General features: G+C 40.3%; 1 protein-coding gene across 2 annotated transcripts in view; it reads right to left on the bottom strand.

The window, feature by feature from the left end:
- LOC108717147 (ephrin type-B receptor 1-B-like) overlaps positions 1–25217 on the bottom strand; it is a 186407-nt gene that overhangs the window by 10588 nt on the left and 150602 nt on the right. Inside the window, exons 13-16 of one of the 2 annotated variants that reach the window (XR_005961394.1) lie at positions 23485–23634; positions 20349–20542; positions 19438–19593; positions 16853–17927 (exon numbers count right to left, since the gene is read on the bottom strand). Coding sequence is in view for 1 of the 2 variants with exons in the window: in XM_018263965.2 (XP_018119454.1) it covers positions 17819–17927; positions 19438–19593; positions 20349–20542; positions 23485–23634 (609 nt within the window). In the remaining variant the exon portion in view is untranslated. Of the gene's footprint in view, positions 1–16753; positions 17928–19437; positions 19594–20348; positions 20543–23484; positions 23635–25217 lie in introns of those variants that run through there. The other variant, XM_018263965.2, reaches the window with a different exon arrangement.

Here is a 25217-nt window from a genome sequence, read left to right as displayed (position 1 = left end):
ATTCACTAATTTTTTGGCGAAACGCCCCAAATTCGCCCATCACTAATGCCTCATCCATATAAGATATCACTACAGACATTGCTATTAAAGGGGTTGTTCACCTTTAAATTAACCTTTAGTATGATGTAGAGAGTTATATTCTGAGATAATTTGCAATTCTTTTTCATTTTTTATTATTTGTAGTTTTTGAGTTATTTAGCTTTTTATTCAGCAGATCTCCAGTTTGTAACTTCAGCGATCTGGTTGCTAGGGTCAAAATGACCCTAGCAACCATGCATTGATTTGAACGAGAGACTGGAATATGAATAGGAGAGGCCTGAATAGAACGATGAGTAATAAAAAGTAGCACTTTGAACGTCCCGCACCAGGGCCCGCCCCCTCTAGTTACGCTACTGTTCATTACTCTAAAATTTGACCTTTGATAAATTACCCCCAAAGAGTCATCACCTGTTCTTCTTTTTGTAATGATAGGAAAACGGCTGTCTCTGTTTATGGGTCAGGACTAGAGTTCACACCTGTCTGATTTGATGGCTTTCAGAAGGGCTGCCCGGGTCAAAACTGCTTGCTCGGTTTTCCAAATTAGAAAAAACGGACAGGACTCCCCTAGATTGACACTGTCATCGACCAATCGGTGATCATCAAGTCATAGTCCCAAAACCTGATGCCATCACCCCACCCCGCAATGTCACAACCACGCCCCCATGACATCCCACCCCCCGTCTGGCTTTCCGGATGGGAAGAGATGGCAGCCCTAGTCCTGATTGGGTTTTGAACCAGACAGTCAGGTTTTTACACCTGCTGTCCAGTTCGAAAATACCTGCCTGGTTTTCAAGCCTATTCCCTGCTTCCTGAGCGTTATGGCCAATCACAGGCTGCCATGTCACTGGCCCGCCCCTTTGCCTCACTGACCCATCCCTTTGCCTCACCAGCCCCGCCTCTGTCACTGGCACCGCCCCTGCCCAGTTTCCAAAGGAAGAAAAGGTGGCAACCATAGTCTGGACCCAAAAATAGGTCCCCATGCTTTTTAGGGTAGTCCCAATGAATCACTGGCATACAGTGAAATTGTCTTCTACTGGAATGACTCATTAAAGCAAGATGCATACCTGGTTCTTGGGCCAGGATTTCCTCTGGCTACTCTCCTAAATATACAGGTGGGCAGGGCTGATCCTATCAAATGTGGGGCCCAATTGGGACCATGTTGGCGGGGCCCCTAGACAAAGTGTTGCTGGCTACTGACACACCAAGTATTTAGGAAAATAAGGGCCTACAGGCACAAAATAGAACGGAAAGGGGCAGACAAGATAAGAGAGTGAGAGGGATGAAATAGGGGCATATAATAGGGGCACACAGGGTAAGAGAGAGAGGGAGGAAATAGGAGAGTGGACTGGGCCAATTAGTTTGGGGCAGGCTGGGCCGATTCAGCTTGGGAGCAGGCTTGGTTGGATTGGGGGCAGGCAGGGACTATCAAGGTTGGAGGAAAGCTGGGCCTATGAGAGTTGGGGGCAAACTAGACCTATGGAGTTGGGGGATAGGCTGGCTTATCAGAGTTGGGGGTGGGCTGGACCTATGGATTTGGGGATGGGCTGGACAAAGTTGGGGGCAGGCCAGGCAGCATCATGTGCTGAGGGAAATATTATCTGTGGTACGGGGCCCCCAGAGGTGCAGGGCCCTATTGGGCCCAATTGGTCCAATAGGCCTAAGGCCGACCCTGCAGGTGGGTTAATTGGTTCCCTATAAAATCAAAATAAAAATAGCATGTACCTTAAGCACAAGCAATGGATAAGATCCCTTAGTCATGTATGTAGTGAAACGTATGGAAGATTACAGATGGTTTAAGTCATAATTACCATTTAATAATGGATTTAGTTGCTAGAAATGTAAAGATCAAGTTCATTGAACGACTGTGATTTAAATGGAATTATAACTTTGTTTCTGTAATACACACAGCCAAAGGGAATGTGTTTGAGCAGCACGTAGCTCTCCTCGTTGTCATTCACTCCATATCGGCACGGCATAAATATATAGAAAATGCTAAATTAAAATACCTTTAGGCATCAAGAAATGTGTTACAACATTTAATTGTAAATATCCAAATATCATGATTTATTCTTAAGCCTGGAATTGAATTGGAGTAAAAGTCCAGACAAAGAGAAAATAAATGTAATTCCCGGGGATTCTCGTACAGTAGCTGCTGCTCCCATAAGGCAATGGTTGTCTGATTTTCTTAAAGTTAAAGTTCTCCTTGGAGGATAAACATTTAATCAGGGTCTCTCTTAGCTCATAACAAGGTAACAGATATAGGAAAACATTGGTTTATCAGACTTTCATCTACAGTTAGAAAAATATGTAGGACATCAGAAATGTTTTCATCCCAAAACCCAAACTGACCTTTAGGTTGGTCTTACAGATGTATCTAAATCAGTAATACACATTCTTCCTAAATCTCTCTAACTGTCCTTGATGCTGATGCCCCTAACCCCAACACTCATGCTCTAACTGCCCCAATGGGTCCAGACCTACAGTTTGGGAAGCTCTACTATACGCCCAAAGTTCAGTTCCTAGAATCCTTATCTTTTAACCCAAATGCAAAAATCTTAATATCTTTCGGTGTTCTTTTCTGTTCTTCTCCAGCTCTCTGAGCTCCAATTCCTATTTCCATTAGAAAATCAGTCTGTGATTGACAAAGACTGTTCTTATATGTGGGGCCCCTATCTCTGTATCTCTAGCACTGAACACATAGAAAGATAATGTATATCAAGAGGGAAACTGACTGCGGTTGGGCTGCTTGGAGCTCTATTTTCACACCAGGTACAGAAGCATAGAGAGAAGCACTAAGCATACAGACATTCGGAAGATCTTTATTCAAGAATAGTGATGGGTAAATAAACGCGCAAAACTGTGGCGAAAATTTGCCAGCGTCAAAGAAATTTGGACATGCGTCGGAATAGTCAAACGCGTCAAAACTGCTGCGCGGAAGTCCATTGACTTCAATGCGGGCATCAAAATTGATGCGAATTGACATGAGCGTCAAAACTGAGGCGGCCGTCAAAGTTCGCGTTTCGTGAATTTTCGTAGTTTTGCGAATTGCGCAGGAAATTCACTAATTTTTTGGCAAAGCGAAACGGGACAAATTCGCCCATCACTGTTCAAGAAGTTATTCTCTAATATCATCTACTTATCTTTTATCTTTACATTAATTCAACACCAATGAGGGGGGGGGGGGGTCATACAATAGTAGCCAGGTTCCAGGATAAAAATGGCAGGGCCCTAATCACGAGAGCTTACAATTTCTTTCAATCCCTTCTCAACTGCCTTTACAGCATGAACCCCCCCCCAACCAGGTTCTTTGAATTGTTCAGCTGTTCCAGGTATTACCGCTTATGTAACTGATGAGAAGGGTAATTGTCTGTGCCTCTGTCATTGTTTTAATTGCTTTTTCCCCATATCTGCAGTTGTCTGTGTATTGCTGTAATTTTCTGCTATTGACAGCTAGTGTTTGACAGCTAGTCAGTCTCCATTTTTACGACACCCCTTTGTTGCCGAAGGAATGTGCAGCTTGTGCAGCTGACTGATATCTAGGGCTCTTAGGGGTCATTTGTTATGTAAGTACAAACGGGTGCCCCTTAGTGTTTATTCGAAGAGTAAGGGGTCTGTCTGGACCTTGCATCAGGTTGGAAATCCGTTGATAAGTAGAAGCACATTGCTGGTGGGTGTAAAGCAGCCCTGTCCTAACTACCTGTATGGGGCTCTTATCATCCTGCACCCACTGGGGCTTGATAAATTGCATGAATGATCCACTGATTAAGGGATGGGGGACGCATAGCAAACACAGGCAGCACTGTATTTATAAGGCACTCTTACGTCTCTGCATTTTTTTTAAATGATAGCAATAGTTGTGAGTAGTTAAAAATACAAAAGCATTTATTGGGACATTATTAATAAAGCCTAACGCGTTTCATGCCTGTCGGGGCACTTACTCGTTATGAGTCCCATTAAATGCTTTTGTATTTTTAACTAGGGATGCACCGAATCCACTATTTTGGATTCGGCCGAACCCCTGAATCCTTTGCGAAAGATTCGGCCAAATACCGAACCAAATCCGAAGGGGGAAACATTTTTTACTTCCTTGTTTTGTGACAAAAAGTCACGTGATTTCCCCCGTCCTAATTTGCATATGCAAATTAGGATTCGGATTCGGTTCAGCTGGGCAGAAGGATTCGGGCGAATCTGAATCCTGCTGAAAAAGGCCGAATCCTGGCCGAATCCCAAACTGAATCTTGGATTCGGAGCATCCCTATTTTTAACTAACCTTGGTTGACTTTTTGGAGGAACTCACAACTATTGCTGTTTATGTACATGCACCCACGGACTGGGTAAACTGTGAGCATATCCTCCTCTCCACATTATATAATTTTTGTGCTTTTACCTATTCAATTGACATCCACTGTGGTAGTGCCTACACTGACTTTGTGCACCAATTTATTTTGTTGTCATTTTTTAAATCTTGCTTTTAGTTGAGGCAGCCCATTGTCTCACAGTAAGAAAGATTATATTAGTTGCAAGTTACAGTGCTTGATATCATTTCATGAATACGAGGATGTGTTTGCAGTTGACTACAGGTAGAGCTCTGTAGTTCAGTTCATTTAAAAAGGACAGTATTGCCTGAACAACATTTCCAATTAGAGTTTTTGTAGTATAGCAGTTTAAGTGCTGGGACTGGAGAAAGAAAGCTGCTTCTCCACTGGGTGCTGCTCAGAGGTGTTTAACACCTGTAGGGCTGATCACAAACAGATGTGCACAGCCTGAATAATAATGTGAATTAATAAAGCATCCAGATTGGAGGATGATGTATGCATAAACAACAGGCATAGCATCAGAGCAAGGACACAGCCTTCAAACAGACTTATTTGCTCACTCACTTACAAAAGGATTATAGAAGAAATTTATTAAGAATCGTGGCTGAGAAGGGAAATCAAACCCGGGACAATCCAGTCCCATTGTCAATGTCAATACAGCATACCTCCCAACATTTTGGAAATAAAAAGAGGGACAAAAAAGTTGCCGCCTGTAGCACGGTGACATTTTTTTGACCACACCCATTTTTGTGGCCACACCTCCTAATTACCGTGTTCATTTCACAAAATTTGACAGGTTATGAAAGTTTGAAAATATTTCTGTGGTTTATTCAGTTATTACAGTTTTGCTAATGAAGGTGAGTTGCCCTTTAAGCTGTAAGTCTAACTTTTCCCAAGGGACCTGTTATCTTATATTGTTACATTTACTTATTTGCTTTTCTCTGTAATGATAAAACAGTACCTCGTACAGGTATGGGACCTGTTATCCAGAATGCTCGGGACCTGGGGCTTTCAGGATAATGGATTTTTCCATAACTTGGATCTTCATACCTTAAGTCTACTAGAAAATCAGACTGCAAAGCAGGTCCGGACTGAGAATTAAAATAGGCCCTGGCATTTCAGGTACATAGAGGCCCACTCAGCCCACACAGAGACCCAAATAGCCCCCACCAGCCAACTAAATACTGACTTTCTATGACACCTTATAGCAGCCCCTCTGGCATTTGCCAGAACCCACAGATTGCCAGTCCGGGCCTGCTGCAAAGGGTCCAGCAGATTATGGGTGTAAACAAGTTAGTAGAACCAAAGAATCCAAGCTGTTGCAGGAGTTTAGATACGAGAGGTCATAAATCTGTGGATGGAATTTACTGAGATGGTATTTTGTAGGAGAGAAATGTAAAATGGTATTACGGTACATATGAGGAACAAGTGTCATGGACTGGATGTGTTACTGTTTATGGGCATATTAGAGTAGTCTTGTCTGGTCTGGGAAAGAGCAGAATTGGGACATGATTTGAAATGTATACTGAGGGAAGTCACCTTTTGCATGGGATTTCCTCCACATGGTTCTGCAGAAGGAGTGGGAGTTAAGGTGACCATAGACGTAGAGATCCGCTCATTTGGCGATGTTACCAAATGAGCAGATCTCTCCCTGATATACCCATATTGAAGTGGGCGATATCGGGCTGATCCGATCGTGGGCCCTAGGGTCCAATGATCGGATCAGAATGGATCCGATACGGGTGGTCGGATCATGGGAGCCAAATAGATGCACAGATGTGGGCGCGATACGACGGGATTTTTTAACTTGCACGATCGAGATATGGCCAACTTTTGGCCAGATATCGATCGGGGAATCCCGTTGGACGTCTCAGTCTGTCGGCAGCTTTTATCGGCCCGTGTACGGGGGCCTTTAGATCACTGTATGCACTCCAAAAGAAGAGAACAAGAAAGATGGCTGTATAGGGATGTGTCTACAGTAGTTACACAAAAAGTCTACTAGTTGATGGAGGGGAGGTAAGGCAGATGCAATCTTAGTGGCATTGTCATTCATTGTCATGTGACACATTGGACAACAGCAAAGGTAATAGACATTAAGCAGCAGGTCACTACCTCACTTTGAGGCAAATATGGATAGGTGTAACGGCTTTCAACTTATTCTTATATAACTCAGCTTTTAAGTCATACTGGGAAACCTTTGGACAATGATCACCAGTTGCTGTGTGTATACAGAGATTCCATATTCCTAAATAAATTCTTGTCCTCCATTGCTTATGTCTCAGCAGCAGAACAGGGGGCCTGTGGCTTTTCTGCCAACGATAGCAAGTGTTGTTATGGAGCAATCCAGATTTAATCAGCGACTGTGCACCACTGGAAAGAGCACAAAGACATTTCTCCAGATGAGCACTAAAGCAAGTTTCCAGCCTTTAGATAAAGCAGAGCTTCATAGAGAGATATGAAGTTCTCAGCAGGAACACACACTGCAGGCTACTGAACTCCCAAAAGACCCCACAAGAGTTTTTTGCTGTAACTAATCACTTTGTATAACAAGGTGACAGACTACAGGCTCACCGGCTACTCTGTAACTGGAAGGATCTTCAAGGCTGATTGCGATATGGATTTGAGATATGAAAACCATCTCTGTCTCCGCTGCTATTAATGGAGAGGGCAACACAACCACTAGTAGGGTTACTTATGATAGTATCCTTTAATTTATTCTATATTTTAAAGGGGACCTGTCACCCAAAAAAATATTCCAAATCCTATTTTATAAAGTTAGTCAAGCAAAATAAACTTTAATTACACTACATAAATTATTTGAATCCGGTTTCCTTCGTTCTGGGAATTCATAATTATAGCAAGCAGGCAGGAGCCATTTTGTGGCTGTTATTGAGACAAGCCTTGTATCATCTCAGAATCTTGTTTGTGCACCAGAATGGGGGAACCTGATGTCCATCCCCATGCCCTGGCTACACAATTACTGTAAATGGTGAAGAATGTGGGAAGGGCAGTGACATCTAAGAAGGGATGAATGGAAAGTAAAAGTAATTGTCTGCTTCACCTTTATGCATAGAAGAGGGGCAGGAAATATTTGATTGACAGCTGAGAATTTTAAATGAGTTTACAACAGCTATGAATGCTTTAATAAAAAGCTATGAATGCTTTAATAAAAAAAAGAATTTGGATTTCATGTTTAATTTGAAAAGGACTTTTATACAGCTTTTTATCTCTGGGTGACAGGTCCACTTTAAGTCAAGAAAAACAACAGGAAAAGCTGAATGGAGGATCCCTCCCCCCCCAAACAAAGATTGTCCTACCACCAACCAGTGGAAATGTTACTGCCATGGGCTCCAGATATGCCATCACTTTGGTGACATCATCACACAGAGATTAATCCAAGCGCACAGATGACATCAGTACAATAACATCACACCTTGAGACCGAGCCAATCATATTCCAGACCTGCCAATGAAAGCAGAGGTTCTCTCATAGTCACTACAGCCTTCGGTTGCTGAAAAATCAAAGGCCAAGACATGTCCTAAAAAAGTTTATGCGTGTTGGAGGGGGATTGATATTAATAATTAAGTTTTCAGGTATCAGGCAAAGACAGAAGTTTAGCTGCTTCAATATCGAGGCTGCTGTCTCTTACTGCTCCTTCATACAAATAATCATCCTGACTGGCTGTTATTTAAGCGCCGGGATCCTGCTGAGCTCGCTGCCTTTTTTTACAAGCTTTCTCTCGGCAGCATTTAAAAATTAAAATCTCTGCCGCGCTTGCTCAGAATTAGCCTCATAAACCATTCTGCCTGTATTTAACAAACACATTGATCTTGGGCATACATCATAGAATGCCTCTTTGTATCAGGAAGCAGGACGAGGTTGGTGACTGTGAATTTCCTGATGCCACACTGAATTCACCAAAGGAAAAGTCTTTCCTAGAATTCTCAGTTCAGCTCTGTTTTTACTCAGTGGTGTAACTGTTACTGGGCCCCACAGCACATTCAATTTAGGGCCCCAAAACACTGGTAAATGTACTTACTGTATTCTACCAACATATCTATAGAAACAGAGTAGAGCTTTACTTACACCCTGAACTCAATTAGGTCAAGTTATGTTAATACAGTATATGAAAATCGAATTTAACATAATGTTCCTTTTCTTCTTCCCTAGGAATATAATAGACATCTCATGGTAGAAAACCAGTAGGTACACATCTTTCCTTGTATTGAAAGTCTATTATTGGGGTGACATAATAAAATTCATAACATTTTCAAGGGGGGGGGCTCACATAATCATGACAAAGTGTATTTGTATTTTTTTCCCATATTTCTTAAAATTTTCAAATTTGTGATTGTGTTTCTCTTTGCAAGATTAGGATTAAAAAAAGGGACGTATCAGATGAACAAAGTGATGCAAGTCCAGTGCGCACAACAAAGATTGAAAGCACAAGGGTGTTTACGACTGCGTGAAAGATCCAATTCATTAAGGGACTTGTGTCAGCATGTGATCTACCCAGCACGTCCATCTACTCAACACCAATCAGTCCTTTCTGCCTCTTGTTTGGAATTCCAATGCAGGGGAATGCCGGAGCTACCTACTAGCCCCAGGATCCCATAGTGGCCTGCGTCAATCTCTGTAGCACCATTGCTCTGAAAGAATAGGGCGCATATATCAAACATTGGAAACTACGCCAACTATGTTATTGTTAAATCAATTTTGACCCATCATCGAAATGCATTGTGGGAAAAATATGGGAGCTTGACTTCAAATTGCACTTTTATTCTGACCAATGTTTTGCCATATTTTCTTTTTAGCATTTATCCAGTGTAATTGTGGCAACAGGAGTTGCACTCGACACAATTGTGCTCAACGTACCAAAACAAATGCAATTGCGTATGAGCTTATTTGCAAGACGTTCCACTAAAAGGTGGCTATACATGGGCAGATCTGTTTGTTTGGAGAGGTTGCCAAACAAGAGGATCTTGCTCCGATATGAGTGGCCGATATCAGCTGATCTAGGGCCCACGTCCAGATCACAATGCCTGGAATGCAGGCGATCGGTGTGAGGATCACATCAATGAACTGAACTCATTCTCCGGTATATATATATATTTACAACACTAAGCTCAAGGGTCAAATGACCAACATGATTAATATTATTTTTTGATGGTCATTTGACCTTTGAGCTAAATGTTGTATATACAGTATATATATATATATATATATATATATATATATATATATATATATACAAATATATATATACCACAGCTTCATTGTGATCAGCTTGAAAAAGGAACTAAAATGTTCTGAAAGCTTGCTATGATTATCTTAGTAAGCCATTAAAGGTATCACCTTTATACCACTTTATTATTTTCTATTTCAAAAGGGTTGCCCTGTAAGTATAAAGAAGTTCCTTTTATGAATGGCATCAATACATGCAAATTTGCTTCTGTTCATGTTGATTTATGACAGAAGGTCTTACAAAGCAAATGTAAAGTTACTTTGTATAATCTAAAAATGATGCAGAATTTCCTGAAGCACAGGATGAACATTAAAGGGATCGTTCGTATAGACGCCAGTTGAAGCACAAGAGGCACTAAGGGGCAAAAAAGCATCCGGGATCTGCCTGCACTTTGAGTTAAGGTTGGCATACACTATTAGATCCACTCATTTGGCGAGGTCGCCAAACTAGCGGATCTTAACTACGTATGCCTGATATCGGGTTTATTCGAACGTTCGACCCTGGGGCCGAACGATTGGATCACTATGCTGCGAATGGGGGCTGATGGGTTGCAGGACCGCATCAACCGATGCGCATGTGGTCCTGGAGAGAAGAAAAAAATCTAACTTGCCTGATCGATATCTGGCCAATTTTTGGCCTGATATTGATCGGGGGCCCAGTCGGGAGCCCCCACACACGTGCAGATGACCTTTAGTTAATGACACTCATATTAGGGAGTTAGGGGGATAGGTTTGTGCACTCTGTTTTGCAACAAAGAGACATGCGGCAGTTTTATTTTGTGCCCCCTGTACTGCATGTAGTAAATGACCTCTTATGTGTAAATCAATTTGGGGCATTGCCATTTTAAGATATTTCTTACCTGTTAACAGCAGACAAGTACATTTGCAAAAGTTTATATATAGAATAAGACAAATCTTTGAATGCATTAAGTTAACTGCCTTTAGCATCCCATGAGTTTTGTGCCCTCCAGTTCCCTGCCCCAAACTCTGGGCCAAGCTGATTAACGAGACCAGAAATGAGCAGAAAAGGGCTGTTAGAAGGCGCTGAGCAAATCGAAAGCAAGCGGGGGGGGGGAACTAAACTGGGATTTTACTGTTGCCATAGAAATGTCGTGATGAAAGTGACAATTGAGAAGCATCTTGTACTTGACGGTGACAATGAAAGAGACAGAATTATTGCCGTAAAACACAGGGACAAATAATACAGAGGAGACAGAAAAATGCGGCTACGGAAAAGCACAAGGTGCCCGATTATCTAACCACTGCTGACTGTCAGTTTCTACTACATTTATAAGAGCCTTAAGCATGGGATGACTTAGAGCTTATGTAATAATGTTACAGTACTGGTTTATTTGCCCCAACTTTAGGCATATGAGGAATGTGTGTCACTGCTGCTCCACGATCAAAAATCATAAAAACTTAGGGGCAATGTGATTAATTCTAGGTAACCCTCTTTTGCACCCCTTAAGTGCTCTAGCACTTTTTATGAGGGTTGAGAAAATGACCCTGGTTGCGTTTGAACTATTTGTAGATGGACATGTCTCACGCACTAGGAAAATGATTGTTAGCTCATCTTATGTCAACACAGGTACATTTCTTCAAAGTTATCAGATAGTCTTTGGGGAATATTGAGGTTTTTAGCCCATACCTTGCAAAATGCAGCCAGTGATCTGGTGTGAACCTTGGCACATTGAGAAATTTTCAGGCCCAAATTTATGGGCAGGCCACAAAGGTCCAGGCCTAGGGCAGCAAAAATTGGCCACATCACCACTGGTGACTGGATGGGAGATTTTGATATTGGTTTAAATCTTTTGGCCACCCAGAAGAAGCAGAGAGGAATCATTTGTGTGAGGATTCTGAAGAGCGTTGGGAGGGGGATGTTGGGGGGGGGGTAAATGGTGGTGGGGCCTAGAGGTGCAGGATCTTGAATTCCGGCCCTAGGGGTTCTATGAACTTGCCACTGTGCTACAGAAACAGACTGCACAAATCACTGTCTGTAGTGCCCTACACTTCCACAACCAGACTCGGCTTAGGTGAGGTTTATTGTTTGTGTCTGCTCTCTGCAGTACAGTAGAGGGCTCTTGTATATGATAGGTAGCTACTGGTTCTGATTCTGACCATCTTCCTGCCCTGACCTGGCCTGACCTAGTCTTCTACCATCTTCACCCATTCCACAAGTGGACATCTACAAGATACCCCGATGGCAATGTAGTGAATCTCACACAGTCCTGGTTGCATCCAAATAACAGACAGACACCAGATTAGCAGGGGACACATACTGAAGCCAAATAAGTCTGTTATAGACAGAAGACCATACTAAGAATGAGTTAATTATGCAGAGAACAGGTTTTGAAGAGCCAGATCATGCTACTTCTATATTTTATTGACTTAATGGTACTTAGCAGCACAAAAATAAAACCATTAGAGAGTAGATTTTAGATATCCATCTAGTGCTGCCAATTCCTACTGTGGTGACAGAGTAAAGCCATCCAACGTTTACCCCTTTTCTCTGTACCTGGGATCTCCCCTTCCTTTCCTCCCTGGGTATAAACTTTACATTTATATTCTTCACCACTAAATGTGAAATATGGAACCTTGGTGATCCATTCTCATCGCTAATTAGGATGGCAGCCAGCTAAATGAAAAGATTTACCATGTTACAGAGCACCAGGGCTAGGAACTGACTTGCCGGAGACAGAAAAGTCCAATTAATTACCAATTTAGACAAGAGCAGCTGTAATTGTAGTTTGCTCCAGAAACACGTCTGAATGTGAGGAGCAATGTCACAGTGTAACACAGGTCACCATCACAGAGATAAGCAGCTCTTGGGTCATTGGTTTTACTCGATGCGCCAAAACAAATGCTGCTTTTCCGTATGTGGAGCATTAGAGAACCAACACGTATTTGTGTATAAATAGAAAAATCTGCATATTTTCATACAGAGCACTAAATAGTTCAATAGGTCTAAAGCATTTTTGGCATAGTGATCATATGAATGGGGAGATTACTGTGCAGTTTCACAGACTGTATTGAAAATTCTCTGTCAATGTCATTTCAGCTGGAACTTTACCAGGAGACTACAAAACTACCTCCTCCCATGGAAAGTTTGAGCCAGATTTTCAGTTTTTAATCAGGAAATGAGACTGTTTACGAGTAGAGCATGAAACACAATCTCTACACCAGTGAAAACCTCTGTTCCTCGATCCAGGCCACACACTAGAGCTCAGTGTGGGGTGGGTGGTAGGGCATCCACTGATACCTCCGGCTGATGCTTTTGTAAAGTCACCAACTGACCAGGAAATTATCTAAATACCACTTTCCTTGCATTCTACAGTAAGGGGTTATTTATTAAGGACCAATGTGTGTTGTTTTGGACAAAACATTTTTTGGCTAAAAAAAAAAAAATCAAATTTTTCGAGATTTATTATATCCCGGCCCTGCAAATAGGTCTGTAGAAGTCAATGGCAGATGCCCCTTGAACCATTTGAAGATGTTTGTAGCCTCCATGATGTTTACGTTTGTTTCGGAGGGTTTGGCCTGAAAAATTTAATGATTCAATTGAATTGAGTTTTTTTTGGCAAAAAATTCAATCAATTCGAGTTTTTGGGTTTCACAACTCAAACTTGCAGAATCAAGTTTTTTTGCAATTTGAGTTTTTTCTTAAATAAGAGTTGTGAGTTCATTCGAGGTATAAAAAAAAAACTATAACATTCAACCTTTGATAAATATAAAAATACCTAAATATTTGAGTTGTGAGTTCATTCGAGGTATTAAAAAAAACTATAACATTAAACCTTTGATAAATATAAAAATACCTAAATATTTGAGTTGTGAGTTCATTCGAGGTATTAAAAAAACTATAACATTCAACCTTTGATAAATATAAAAATACCTAAATATTTGAGTTGTGAGTTCATTCGAGGTATTAAAAAAACTATAACATTCAACCTTTGATAAATATAAAAATACCTAAATATTTGAGTTGTGAGTTCATTCGAGGTATTAAAAAAACTATAACATTCAACCTTTGATAAATATAAAAATACCTAAATATTTGAGTTGTGAGTTCATTCGAGGTATTAAAAAAACTATAACATTCAACCTTTGATAAATATAAAAATACCTAAATATTTAGCCAGTGGAAGACACAACTCAAAGAAAACAGAACAATGCAATCAGAGAAGATTTTACAAGATCACCCTAATGTGGGCTCTTCTCATTGTCAGAACTGTTGTTGCTTAGAGGTGAATTTGTGCACCAGTTCCATCAGGGGAACAACATGAAGATATTAAGTGACATGAGATACATCTAGTGCTTAACATCTATGTTGAAAGGCCCCAGGCAGATAACTGCACACAGAGGTGATATCAGAAACCCTAAAAATGAGACCTCACCCTTGCCGATTAACGCCATTTCAATACAATCATAGCTTGTTGCAGTTGAGATAGCAGGTAGTGGAACTGGGTTGGTGGACAAAGTTTGTTTCCTCCACTTTTGATGGTGTGTGATGGGGTTATACCCACCGGTCTGTTTGATCAAAACATAACGATATCAACACTGGGCAAATCTGTAAATGGACAGTAACCCATTGCAACCAATCAAACGTTTTCTTTTATTGTTCTACCTGCAGTAGATTACTGCTTAGGTTGCAAATTTGCCCCATGTTGGTAAAAGAACCCCATTATGTGACTAAACGCATCTCTTCTGCAAAATCTTTGAGCAAGTTAGATCTCTTCATCATACCTTTACTGACATAAAAGCTGATTATATCCTTGAAGGTAGTGTCCAGCCCAGAACTGAACTCATGGTGTAAAATCAACATGCTAACCACTTAGTAACTATGTTGCACAAAACCCTTTAAAGGGGGCCTGTCACCTTAAGAAATAATTCCAAATCCGATTTTATGATGTTGGTCAAGAAAAATAAACTTCACTTACACTTTAAAAATGATTTACATTTTGTTTTTTTTTTGTCTTGGAATTGAAAGTGAAAGTAATTACCTGCCCCGCCCCTATGCCTACAGTATAGAGGAGGGGCAGACAATATATGATTGACAGCTGAGATTTTTAAAAGCATTTATAACATTTATGGATGTTTTAATAAAAAAAAAGAATTTTGGTTTCATGTTTAATTTGAAAATATCTTTTATTATACCTCTTTTTATGTCTGGGTGACAGGTCCCCTTTAAGCAAAGACTCTTGTCCTGACGCACCAGACCAATTGGCACAAATGGACCTATCAGAACAAACCCATGTTTGACAAAAGGTAAAGCAAGAATCGCAGAGCCTGATATGACAACAAAAGAAAAACTTATCATGATTCCCATATGGTCACCTGAATAGGCTCATCATACGTCCCATGTCCAAGTCCCTTAATTGAACACCATTCTGTCTATAATGTATTTTTCATTTATTGAGGGGTTTTTTCAGCTATATAGTCATACTCACATCTGCAGCACATTAACTGTTAACATATATCACCTACTGTAATAACAGGGAATGGAAAGTTCATAAAAGCATTTACATATTGTTTCTTTAGCCTGTACTTTGAATAGGCAATGCGAGTACAAAACAACATGATATTTTTATTTGAAAATACATGTAGGTTTTCAAGTACGGATTTTGGAGGAGGAACAGCAACATGAATTGCCTAAGGCTTCATTGAACACAATAGACCAGAGTGAGGCTTTGTTTATATGAAAGATGGCTGATAATAAACATTTTGCAATAAAGACCAGGACTTATAATTCAAATAAAATATTTGAACATGTACAGGGGAGAGATACATAGTATATTAGGTCATATTAAATTTCATTTTTATTGATAATTGTTTTATTTTGTAATTCTGGAAGTTATGATCTACAATTTCCCTTTAGAGAAACAGCAGATCATATCATTTGCCAGCGACCAGACCTCCTTTATTGTGCACTAGTGGTGGGCGAATCGGACCCGTTTCAGTTCACCAAAAATTCGCGAAATGGCGAAAATTTGACGAAAACCATTGATGTCTATGGGCGACAAAAGTTGTGCACCTTTGGAAACATTACGATTCACTATCTACATTGCTACGGCATTGTTCTAATGTGAGAAAACTATATAGGGATCAGTATTTCTGCCTCCAACTTGAATGTCACTTGGGGGGTATTGGGGTGAAAACAGGTATGGGACCTGTTATCCAGAATGCTCAAGACCTCGGGTTTAAGTAAACCCAATAGGCTGGTTTTGCTTCCTATAAGGATTAATTATATCTTAGTTTGGATCAACTTATTTGGATAAAATTTGGAGCTTACAGATGATGGATCCCATACCTGTATTCTAACCTAAGATGATAAACAACAAAAATGTAGCCACCCCAAGCTCACCATTAGTGTTTGGAGAGACTGCACAGTCCTCAAGCATTCCCAAAATTTTCCGACATATTTCTCAAAATATAGACAGCAGCACGTACTCCAAAAAAGTTAAGGTAATAGTCTTTATTGGTTACACTTAGAATAAGGCTTTTTGATCATCTTGCCTATTTTTAAGTGACGCGAATAAAGGCTATTACTTTAACTTTTTTGGAGTATGTGCAGCCGTCTTTATTTTATGTGCTGCTGCCCATATTTTGAGAAATATATTCCAACCTAGATATTCAGGGCCGGATTTACATAGTGGGCACCCCTAGGCCCACTGCCGTTTGTTGCCCCTGTCCCCTCTCCCTTATTCGTGCAAATTTTCATCATCTGGACCAGAGCACTGGGGATTGGCTTATTGGAAATTTAAAAAATAATTGTATCTCCAGCGCAATCTCTGTGTTTTGAACCAATATGGATGTGGTTGGGCAGCATGCCGCCCCCTAAAATCCTGCCACCCTAGGCCCAGGCCTAGGTGGCCTTTCCACAAATCTGGGCCTGTAGATATTTTTGGAGCTGTTGCTGAATAACTAATCACATTAGTTATCGACAGCACCAGTCGGTAGTTTCTTTTCTTAAAATGCCTTTATTAGGACATGGGTTCTGACCCCAAATAGTTTCAGACCGTCCTCTTTTTTCAAGCCTTGAAGGGTTCAACCCTGAATGGATTTATCTCTGGGATGGAAAACATGTCCCATTGATTAACACAAGAAATAAGTGACAACTCTGAGGTGAAGTCAACAATTTGCCATCTCTCTCTTCATTACATCAAAGTAGGTTTTATTGACTTCTCCATATGTTACTCAGTAAGACAGAGGCGTTTGCAAGGTGGAACTAAAACTGTACATAGTCTACATCTTACCTTTTAATCCAAAAGAAGGTGCTGCCAAATTCAGTACTAAATTTCATGAAGATGACCATAAAGGAACCCAAACAAGCCCAGTGATGTCTATGCCATATAGTACGCTCCATAATCCACATGTACCAGCAATAGCAGTTGTCCCTCTTATCCCTAGCGCCACCTTTTTTCGTAATTGAGTTTCCAAGACAAAGTTAATGATCCAGTATAGCTCCATAAGGAAGAAAACACAACAGGGTCATCTCTGATCCGTTAGAGGTACCAATGCCTTTCCCTTTATATACAAACACTGAATTTGCAGCTCATTTTTTTTATTTTTAACATATAGGACATAAAGGTAGACACATCATCAGGTTTTCTTCCTGATCTTTTTTTTTAAATGTTTTTTTCATACATTTTCCTTTTTTTGCCAAAAAATGCAAGCAAAAGAAGAAGAAAAAAAAAATGTTGGTTCTTCCATACAACTTCATCTTCAATATGAAGACAAAACAAATAAAAGAGTAGATGGAAGTGTGCAGACGGCCTCTTTCCCTGAAGCAGCAGTTGTGTCGGAAATGAGGGGACACAGGGCATCCACGCAACAGATGAAGCTGATGGAGCATGAGGTCCATAATCCCTTTGCAATTGGTAGTATGGTAAAAGTAAGCACCTTTATTTCCAGACAGTGTCTCCAACTATAATGCTTAGATTTTTCCAGTAATTTCCCACAACTTTTTCCGAAAAAGTGATTTTCTTCTGATGACACCACAAACATAGTGTAGCAACTGAAACAATGCAACTTCCTGGTGCTGCGAGAGACCCTCACTGCAAGGGCCTTATGCTTTTGATGGGAGTTCCATGCTTGATAAAATGTTGTCACCTGAATTGCAAAGTTCTGTTTCCCCACTGCATAATCCATTCCTCCTTTTGACCTCTACATTTCCCCTAACCACCCTTGCGTACTCCCCGACCCTCAATGTCCCCAAAGTCTCATGCTATAGAGGTGGGAGACTGGCTTATTTGGACCCTCATGGATTGAATAGAGTTCAGGATTTTTTTCTGGTGCCCCGCTAACGTTATCCCTATCCTGAGGAGATCCCTGCAAAAAAGAGAAAAACATGTCATGAGTTGGTGAAATAGTATTGATATATACTGTGAGTATTGGAGTGCAGTCATTCAATAATACATTATTTATACATTAGCTTTATGAACAAAGTCACCTTTATTAATGTTCACTATAATCTAATTTAGGACCTAAATTGTAGTCCTTATATTATTAGCGCCGTGTTCGTTTCTCCCACCCTACTCTCCTGCTTGGGTCTGTCTGCCCAACAGTACAGGGTATTATTGCAATAGTAAATACTCCTTTATGTAAAACATATAAAATTAAAGAAATTATTAAGAAAAACCACTGGACCAAAAATACAGGACATAAAAAGTAAAGATCTGAAATGGCATCAGAAGAACATCAGAGCTCTGTGGATCTCTTATGGCAGTACGGTGCAAAGTAGGATAGAGGAAAGTATACCATAGCAGAGTAGTCAGTTATGAACACTCAGGGGAAGATTTACTTAGGGTCGAATATCGAGGGTTAATTACCCCTCGATATTCGACTGTCGAAGTTAAATCCTTCGACTTCGAATATCGAAGTCAAAGGATTTACCGCAATTAGTTCGGTCGAACGATCAAATCCTTCAAATCGAACGATTCAAAGGATTTTAATCCACTGATCGAACGATTTTTCTACGACCAAAAAAACCTTAGAAAGACTATGGGGACCTTCCCCATAAGCTAACATTGAGGTTTGGTAGGTTTTAGGTGGGGAAGTAGGGGGTCTAAGTTTTTTTTTAAAGATACAGTACTTCGACTATCGAATGGTCGAATAGTCGAATGATTTTTAGTTCGAATCGTAGCCAATTCGATGGTCGAAATCCAAAGTTTTTAGCATTCGAATCCTTCACTCGAGCTAAGTAAATGTGCCCCACAGTGTGGAAAGTGCAATTTTGGACTTAAGTTGACATGTTTTTACCCATAATGCATTATTTTTTTTTTACCCATAATTCCAGCATCTCTCCTTGTTGCACCCACTGCAGTTGTATCTGATGTTACAACATGGATTCAGTTGCCTTTTGAGGTCAGGTGCAATTTGCATTTAACAATTTTCAGAGTGGGTGGCCTTCAAAACAACATTTGCACCAAATTCAGTGTTGGCGCCAACTGCTGTGGGAACCCTGAAGCTATAACCCGGTCCAGAGTGACAGAAGTTCCAGGGTTTTTCCAATGTCAAAAGGCACAGTTACTGTTTATCAAAAGAGCCTGGATGCCTTGGCAGGAGCATTTTTGGAAACAACTTATGTTAATTTTGGAAGAATTCATAAATAACCCCCCAGGTCTACAGAGGAGGTGGTATGGGTTATAGACCAGTTTGGGGGAAAGCAGCCGACAGATAAATACTAACGCCGTGATATTATGGGAGTTGAAATGGACACAAAACCATGATATAAGAGCAAAAACACAGAGCAAGAACATTGTATATAAAAATCACAATTATACCATTAAAAACTATAATATTTAATTATATTTAAGTTCTCTTGAGCAGAAATACATACTCTGAGGTCATCTGAGCAACAAGCTGCAGGGAGGTGAAACCGGAGCTCAAGAAGTTGTCTCTGTATTGTCCCATCTTGATAGCACTCAGCCAGTCATCTACTGAGGTAAAGGCTGAAATGTCTGGGATGGAGCGGTCGAGCAGTGGCTGGGAAGGCCTGGTGGGTAAGAGACAGAACCAAGCTTTAAAGGGGTTGTTCACCTTTGAATGAACTTTTAGTATGATGTAGAGAGTGATATACAATTTGCAATTGGTTTTAATTTTTTATTATTTGTGACTGAGTTATTTATGTATTTAATTTGTTATGTATTTAATTTCTGATGGCTATGGTCCTAATAACCCAATCAACCAAGCACTGATTTGAATACGAGACTGGAATATGAATAAGAGAGGCCTGAATAGAAAGATGAGCAATAAAAAGTATCAATAAAAACTGTGTAACTTTAAAGAGTATATGTTTTAATATGAGGTGAGTGACCCCAATCTGAAAGCTGGAAAGAGTCAGAAGAAGGCAAATAATTAAAAAAAACTATATAAATAAATAAATAAGACCAATTAAAATGCTGCCATTGGCCATTCTATAACATACTAAAATTTAACTTAAAGGTGAACCACCCCTTTAAGGCAAGAGTAAGCATTACTGCTGGAGCTTCCAATGAATACCTATAGGCTTTAAAGCCTTGTTTACTAATCCATAACCCTTGTCTTCCTCCATTACCGTGAGTCCTTAAGCATATAAAGCAAAATAGCCTGATCATTACTGTGCCTTGAAACATTCGTGTAACTAGTAATCTTGTTGGTTTATATCAATGTTTCTGCCTCCCAACCTGGCTCTATACAGAGGCCCAGTCTACAATATAGTTAACATATATTTTCCTTTTTTTCCCCACTGCAACAAGAATGGAGACTCACACAGCGGGGATAGTAGCCACTGTCTTCAGACTGGCAGGGTTCCGGATCATCTTGTCTAAGGTGTTGACAATCTCTCCAAAGCGTGGACGGCTGTTGCGATCTTTCTGCCAGCAGTCCAACATAAGTTGGTGAAGGGCAGCTGGACAGTCCATGGGTGGAGGAAGGCGATAATCCTGCTCGATGGCATTTATGACCTGTGGGATGAGAGATACTTATGAATATTCACTCCAAATCTAACAGCTAATGAGACCTTAGATACGAAAAAAGGGCGTTAGAAAGCACACACCCAATCACATAAAAGTGAGGTGCTAATCCAAACGGGACTACCCATCAGAGTCACCAAGGCATTATAATCGTTCCAAAAATTGCAGCAGAAATTAAACGCAATTTACTCGATCAAAAAATACAAACGTTTATAAAACCCATTTAATTTTGTCTTCTGAATGAGACCTTAGATGTCAAGAGTTTGTTTGTGGGGAAAGGGAGGAGAAAGGGCCTATAACAACAGAACACAGAAGTGTTTTACATACATATAGATGGAGGTGCAGTACATGCAGGGATGGGTTTATGATTTATGCTACTCCCAATTACAACTACTACAAAACTACAAATCGATTAAGCCCATGATTAGAGGCAGTGCTAGTCGACAGCAGGGATGGTGTGATAGACACAACTGCAAGAGGGGCCTCTTCTCATTTACACGGTCCATGTAATTGCAGTCGATTGAAGGTATTGTCTAATCACAGGCACACGATCCTGTCCTGCTGTGTATGTTCAGGTTATACAGCACTTTAAGCTTCTCACTACTGCACTGGGTTTGGTTTAATTACTCCTTAGAGTGGCCATTCCCCCCCCCCCCATGATTAGAGGCTCAGAGAGTAAGGGCAGCCATAGATCCTGGGCTGCGGCAGGTTAATCAAAGCCGCTCACTGTTGAGAGCATTGTTCTGCTCTCCCCTTCATTATATCCACCGCTCACTGCATTACTGTAAGAGCGGAGCATCTCCACCAGCCTGACACATGTTCAAAGCTTCTTCAAGTCCAATTACTTCCCGGCGCACTGGCTGCACTTTCCAATTTTCTTGCTTTATGTGGATTCTTTTCTTCTTTTTCAGCCTGATCCATCTGACACAGCAGCAGTTTCAGTGCTCGCCCATCAGTCAGCCCTCCCTTTCCTTTCTTTGTGGCTTTCATTCTGTGCTATCTGAATAGACCTCTGTGCAGAAGTTCCATAGTCCCCTCTCACCCTATGGACACTAGCACAGTGGTCTTTATTGTGGTGGCCATTATTTGTGCTTAGGAAGAGTGGGGAATAGCAGGGATATACTGTATTGTTTTGCCATCAGCATAGATTTATAATACCTCAGTTACAATCAGAGAATAAAGATTCATTTCATTGGAAATGGCCTTACTTTACATTTTTTTTTAGCTTTCTGGATAATGGGTTTCCAGAACAAGGACCCCATATCTGAACCTTACAAATAGGTACAGTCACTGTTTTTTGCTCTCTGTACCTGAAAATAAATACCTGTCCCATTGTGTCTGAAAACTGACCAAGTGCACAGAATTAAATGTTACCAAAGAGCTTCTAAAACTCTATACAGGTATGGGACCTGTTATGCAGAATGCTCAGGACCTGGGGTTTTTGGGATAACGGATCTTTCTGTAATTTAGATCTTCGTACCTTACGTCTAATAGAAAATCATGTAAACATTAAATAAACTCAATAGGCTGGTTTTGCTTCCAATAAGGATTAATTATATCTTAGTTTGGATAAGGTACTGTTTATTATTACAGAGAAAAAGGAAATCATTTTTAAAAATTTGGATTATTTGGATTAAATGGGGTCTATAGGAGACGACCTTTCTGTAATTCAGAGCTTTCTGGATAACGGGTTTCCAGAGAATGGATCACAAACCCGTCACGACCGTCTCAGTAATGATATGGAGAACTGAGGAGATATAGATAGATTGCTTGCTGTCAGTGTTTCATATTAAAAGAGTATAATATGCTCTGCCTATAGTCCATCAACAACATTATGGAGATTAAAGTTCCATGATAGCACTCAAAGCACTTTGTTTTCCGGAAAACTAAGTGCTCCGAGTGCCAGTTCAGGGAGATTAGTCGCCCCGAAGAAGGAGATTTGTCGGGCAACTTATCTCCCCGAATCTGAGCGTGTGCCCTGACCCTTAACACAATTCCAGTAAGGTGCAAGGGCCTAAAAACAAAAGGTCTGGTAGTGTCTCATTGCACCATGCTAACGAGGATCTGAGTTTAACTGCAGGCTAACAATGCCTTGTGTATATATGTCCAGTGAACTAATAAAAAATACACTGTTCACAGCCAGCAAAGGCAGGTAGGTGATAAGGGGCCATGTTTACTCTGCAAACACTTATAGATGAAAAGCTGATGTGTCCAGTGATGGCAGATGTCTGTGTACAAGAAGCAATGCTGAAATGGAAAGTGCATTTGTTTTCAAGGAGACCATGAGAACTCTGCAAACAAGTCACTTTATGTACAGAGATGTTCTGAGGCAGTGGCACTGCTTTCTGCATGGAAAGAGGCTGCTAGATGGGAACAACAATCTGGAAACTGCGTTTTAGATACTACTGTATGTACCATATACAGACCAGTTGTGAGTCCAGTGTAACTTGATGAAGATGAAAGCCTTACCTAAAATCTACAATTCATATAGATATTGGTATATATTGTTTATATATGTGACTGTGAGTGTATAGCTAGGTCGGTAAGAGTGTGAACTGGGGTTTATTTGAAGGGCTTGAACTTGATAGACTTTGGTCTTTTTTCAACTCAACTTAACTAAGTAACAAATAAATGTAAAATGTGATTTGAATGATTTATGATGTTTTTTTCTCTACAGTTTGGAGATGACAAAGGGGTATTAAAGGGGTGGTTCACCTTTAAGTTAACTTGTAGTATGTTATAGAATGGCTAAATCCTGGCCGAATCCCAAACCAAATTCTGGATTCGGTGCATCCCTTGATTTAATACAGAATAAAGGCCTTCTACAATGTTTTTTTAGGAAACAAATATATGCTATATATGACTGTAAAATGTCATATTGGACTAGAAATAGTCATTATGAGCCATGCTCTGCATGATCTATTGATACTTACATCCTGGTTGGACATGTCCCAATATGGCCGTTCCCCATACGACATCACTTCCCACATGACGATACCATAACTCCATACATCGCTAGCTGAAGTGAATTTGCGGTATGCAATGGCTTCTGGAGCTGTCCATCTGACTGGGATTTTACCACCCTGCAAAAATAATCACATGAAAATTTTACGGTATTGGCAGGACAGAAGGGTCACCCACATGAACAGGAGGTCATGAAAAATACAACGTAGGGCATCTTGAGCTTAACGCTCAAAGATAATTACATTATTACAATGGATGTTACCTAATATGGGTCTCCTAGATTCCTGCATGTTGAGTTGACATTTACAGCTTTAAAATACAAGGCAGTAGAAGATTTAGAGGATTACATGGAAAGTCTATGGCACGGAAATGGGCGCATATACATAGATGAGACTTTATTGATAGACATCTATTTAATTTAGGTGTGGGTCATGGGGTCTTTTGTTGAACATCCATCATAAACACTACACTGAGGGGACCTTTGTGAAGCTGGAGAACAAGACAAATACCTTGTCTGCACAACCCTCATACTGGTGCGGAGTATAAAGAGGGAACAGAAGGATACTGTTTGCAAAGGCTCCTCTGTAAAGGAAATATGTTCCCACTGATAGAGAAATCTTATAACAGTTATATACCATGTAGTGAAAGTAGAAATCTGTGCCCCAGCCAAGCAATCTCGTCCACGAATAGAAGCCTTTGGAATGTGACACAGATGTTTATACAATGGGAACCATCTTTACTCTACACAAACACAGACCGGATGGGAGATGAGTTTTAATGCCAATGTCCTTGCGGGAATCAGGGGGTTTATGTCTGTAAAGGCCCAATGTTGAGTTGTAAAAATTCTAAAGAACCATATTGTACACATATGGCCCTAAGTTGCTTTAAAAATTTGATCTGCAAGGATTTCTCAGTATGCTTTAAAAAATAAAGTCGTCCATAACGGTGAGAAGTGGGTCTGCTCATTATAGGATAGGTATCGGACCTATTATCCAGAATGCTCGATATCTGGAGTTTTCCAGATAACAGATCTTTCCGTAATTTGGATATTCATACCATAAGTATACTAGAAAATCATGCAAACATTAAATAAACCCAACAGGCTGGTGTTACTTCCAATAAGGATTAATTATATCTTAGTTGGGATCAAGTACAAGGTACTGTTTTATTATTACTGAGAAAAAGGAAATCAATTTTAAAATGTCTGATTATTTGGATAAAATGGAGAATGGGAGACAGCCTTTCCACAATTCTGAGCTTTCTGGATGATGGGTTTCCGGATAACGGATCCCATACTTGTACTCAGAACCATAATTCATTTTTCCACTGCGATGCCTGGGCCATGATGTATGGGACGATGTAGAAATAGAGGCAAAATACTGCCGATGCAACTCTGAAATCAAATTCTAATTGGTCAATACTGGTTCCTAGATCAGGGCAAATGCTGCCTCAAGAATAGCAACCTGCTTTTTATGAATATTAATGATTATTCCAAGAACGGAATAAAGGCAGCTCTTGTGATGTAGATAACCTATTCGAGACCTGTGTCTTATCTCGTGGGTGATGAATGGTTCCTACGAACTTAAGTAATAAGTCTTACGCCATCATTTCCAGGAAACAAGGTATGCATTATGGATTGATTGTGCCTGGGATTAAAGGTGGCAAGAGGAAAAAAAATCAAATGGGGTGGGGGGAGAAACTA

This window comes from Xenopus laevis, chromosome 5L (assembly GCF_017654675.1).
Source record: "Xenopus laevis strain J_2021 chromosome 5L, Xenopus_laevis_v10.1, whole genome shotgun sequence".
In the NCBI taxonomy this organism is placed as follows: domain Eukaryota; kingdom Metazoa; phylum Chordata; class Amphibia; order Anura; family Pipidae; genus Xenopus; species Xenopus laevis.
Note: the sequence above shows the minus strand (reverse complement) of the source record. Positions and strands in the feature narration are given on the sequence as shown.